This window comes from Portunus trituberculatus, chromosome 5 (assembly GCF_017591435.1).
Source record: "Portunus trituberculatus isolate SZX2019 chromosome 5, ASM1759143v1, whole genome shotgun sequence".
In the NCBI taxonomy this organism is placed as follows: domain Eukaryota; kingdom Metazoa; phylum Arthropoda; class Malacostraca; order Decapoda; family Portunidae; genus Portunus; species Portunus trituberculatus.
The window spans coordinates 9,852,296-9,854,795 of record NC_059259.1 but is presented as its reverse complement, the minus strand read 5'-3'; the positions used below and the strand labels follow the sequence as shown (position 1 = coordinate 9,854,795).

The 2,500-nt window shown below is 47.4% G+C and overlaps 1 protein-coding gene across 2 annotated transcripts in view; it reads left to right on the top strand.

Moving 5' to 3' along the window:
- The window catches only part of LOC123515886 (UPF0676 protein C1494.01-like), an 11,179-nt gene that overhangs the window by 3,911 nt on the left and 4,768 nt on the right, over window positions 1–2,500 (top strand). For both annotated transcript variants that reach the window (XM_045274772.1, XM_045274779.1), the window contains exon 5: window positions 1,744–1,916. In XM_045274772.1, the coding sequence (XP_045130707.1) occupies window positions 1,744–1,916 (173 nt within the window). The remainder of the gene's footprint in view (window positions 1–1,743; window positions 1,917–2,500) is intronic.

Below are 2,500 nucleotides of genomic sequence, written 5' to 3'. Positions count from 1 at the left end.
AAAGCTGTGTGTGTGTGTGTGTGTGTGTGTGTGTGTGTGTGTGTGTGTGTGTGTGTGTGTGTGTGTGTGTGTGTGTGTCTTGCGAGTGTGTTTGGCGTTTTGATAGTGTGTGTTGCAAGTTTTCGTGATTTTGTGGTGTGTGTTGCGAGTTTTGATGATTTTGAGGTGTGTGTTGCGAGTTTTTCGTGATTTTGTGGTGCGTGTTGCAAGTTTTTGGTGATTTTGTGGTGTGTGTTTTTCTTATTTATTTATTTATTTTTTTGCCAAGGGCAAAAGAAAAAAAAGGAAGTTAGAAAAATGCCCATTTGAGCGCTCTCTAATGCAAGAGTTAACCAGTACGCTCAATCATTTATCCCTTTCACTGGTAAACTCTGGAACTCCCTCCCTGCATCTGTATTTCCGAATTCCTACAACTTGTCTTCTTTTAAGAGGGAGGTATCGAGGCATTTTTTTTTTTTCCAAGGGCAAAAAAAAAGAAAGTTAGAAAAAGGCCCACTTGAGCGCTGGCTCTCCAAAGAGTTCAAAAAGTGCCAAAACCGTCAGCCAGAATTAGGGGAGCAAATGCCTCGATACCTCCCTCTTAAAAGAAGACAAGTTGTAGGAATTCGGAAATACAGATGCAGGGAGGGAGTTCCAGAGTTTACCAGTGAAAGGGATGAAGGATTGAGCGTACTGGTTAACTCTTGCATTAGAGAGTTGGACAGAATAGGGATGAGAGGAAGAAGAAAGCCTTGTGCAGCGTGGCCGCAGGAGGAGGGAGGCATGCAGTTAGCAAGATCAGTAGAACAGTTACCATGAAAATAGCGATAAAATATAGAAAGGGATGCAACATTTCGGCGGTGAGAAAGAGACTGAAGACAGTTAGTCAGAGGAGGAGAGTTGATGAGACGAAGAGCTTTCGATTCCACCCTATCAAGCAAAGCTGTGTGACTGGAATCCCCCCAAACATGCGAAGAGTACTCCATACAGGGACGGATAAGGCCCTTATACAGAGTAAGCAGTTGGAGGGGCGAAAAAAACTATGTGTTGCGACTTTTTGGTGATTTTGTGGTGTGTGTTGCGAGTTTTTGTGATTTTGTGGTGTGTGTTGCAAGTTTTGTGATTCTGTGGTGTGTGTTGCAAGTTATTTTAAGTCGATGTTCTATACACATGTCTTCTTTTGTTATGTAAGAGGTGAAATCTGGCCAAGGGCAACAAAAAACCGATTCAACCAAAAAAGGCTCCTATACCCCGAGCAGATATAGGAGAGTTAACCAAAAGAAAGGGATGCTGTAAATGTTCTGAAAGCTGCCTCTTCAGTGAGTCCAGGTCACAGGATGAAGGAAACACAGAAACAGGCAGGGAGTTCCAGAGTGCCAGAGTATAGCTGTGGTGTGCAATCCAATGACAGACACGACAGGAACCCAACCCAACACACCATAACACAACCCAACCTAACCTAACCTAACTCAATCCAACTCAACCTAACCTAACCTATCCTAACGCAAACCAACCCAACCTTACCCAACCCAAACCAATACTAACCTAACCTAACCCAACCCAACCCAACCCAACCCAACCCCATCCAATTCAACCCAACACAACCCAACCCATTCCAACCCAACCTAATCTAACCCAACCTAATCCAACCCAACCCAACCAACTCTTGCAAACCAACCCCTAACCCAACCCAACCTAATCCAACCCAACCCAACCAACTCTTGTGACCTCTCTTCCTTGACCTCCATTCTGTCCTTCCCACAGACTGACAGAGGTGAGCAACATACAAGAGCTGAGGGAGAGTTTTGACATCCACACACCAGATGGCACCTTCCCAGACCAGGAGCTTGCCAGCCTCCGCCCCGCCACCAGGACCTTGTTTGAGAAATGCAGCACCCTCTCCTCCAGGCTTCTCACCGCCATGGCCATTGCTCTGGGTAAGTGTGGTGTGTAATTCACCTCGGTCGTCTGCTGGTCACCCAGCCAGTCTTCCCCATTACGGAGCGAGCTCAGAGCTCATAGACCGATCTTCGGGTAGGACTGAGACCACAACACACTCCACACACCGGGACAGCGAGGCCACAACCCCTCGAGTTACATCCCGTACCTATTTACTGCTGGGTGAACACACCCTACACATTAACACACCACAACACACTCCACACACCGGGACAGCGAGGCCACAACCCCTCGAGTTACATCCCGTACCTATTTACTGCTGGGTGAACACACCCTACACATTAACAGACCACAACACACTCCACACACCGGGACAGCGAGGCCACAACCCCTCCAGTTACACCCGTACCTATTTACTGCTAGGTGAACACACCCACACATTAACACACCACAACACACTCCACACACCGGGACAGCGAGGCCACAACCCTCCAGTTACATCCTGTACCTATTTACTGCTAGGTGAACACACCCCACACATTAACACACCACAACACACTCCACACACCGGGACAGCGAGGCCACAACCCCTCCAGTTACATCCTGTACCTATTTACTGCTA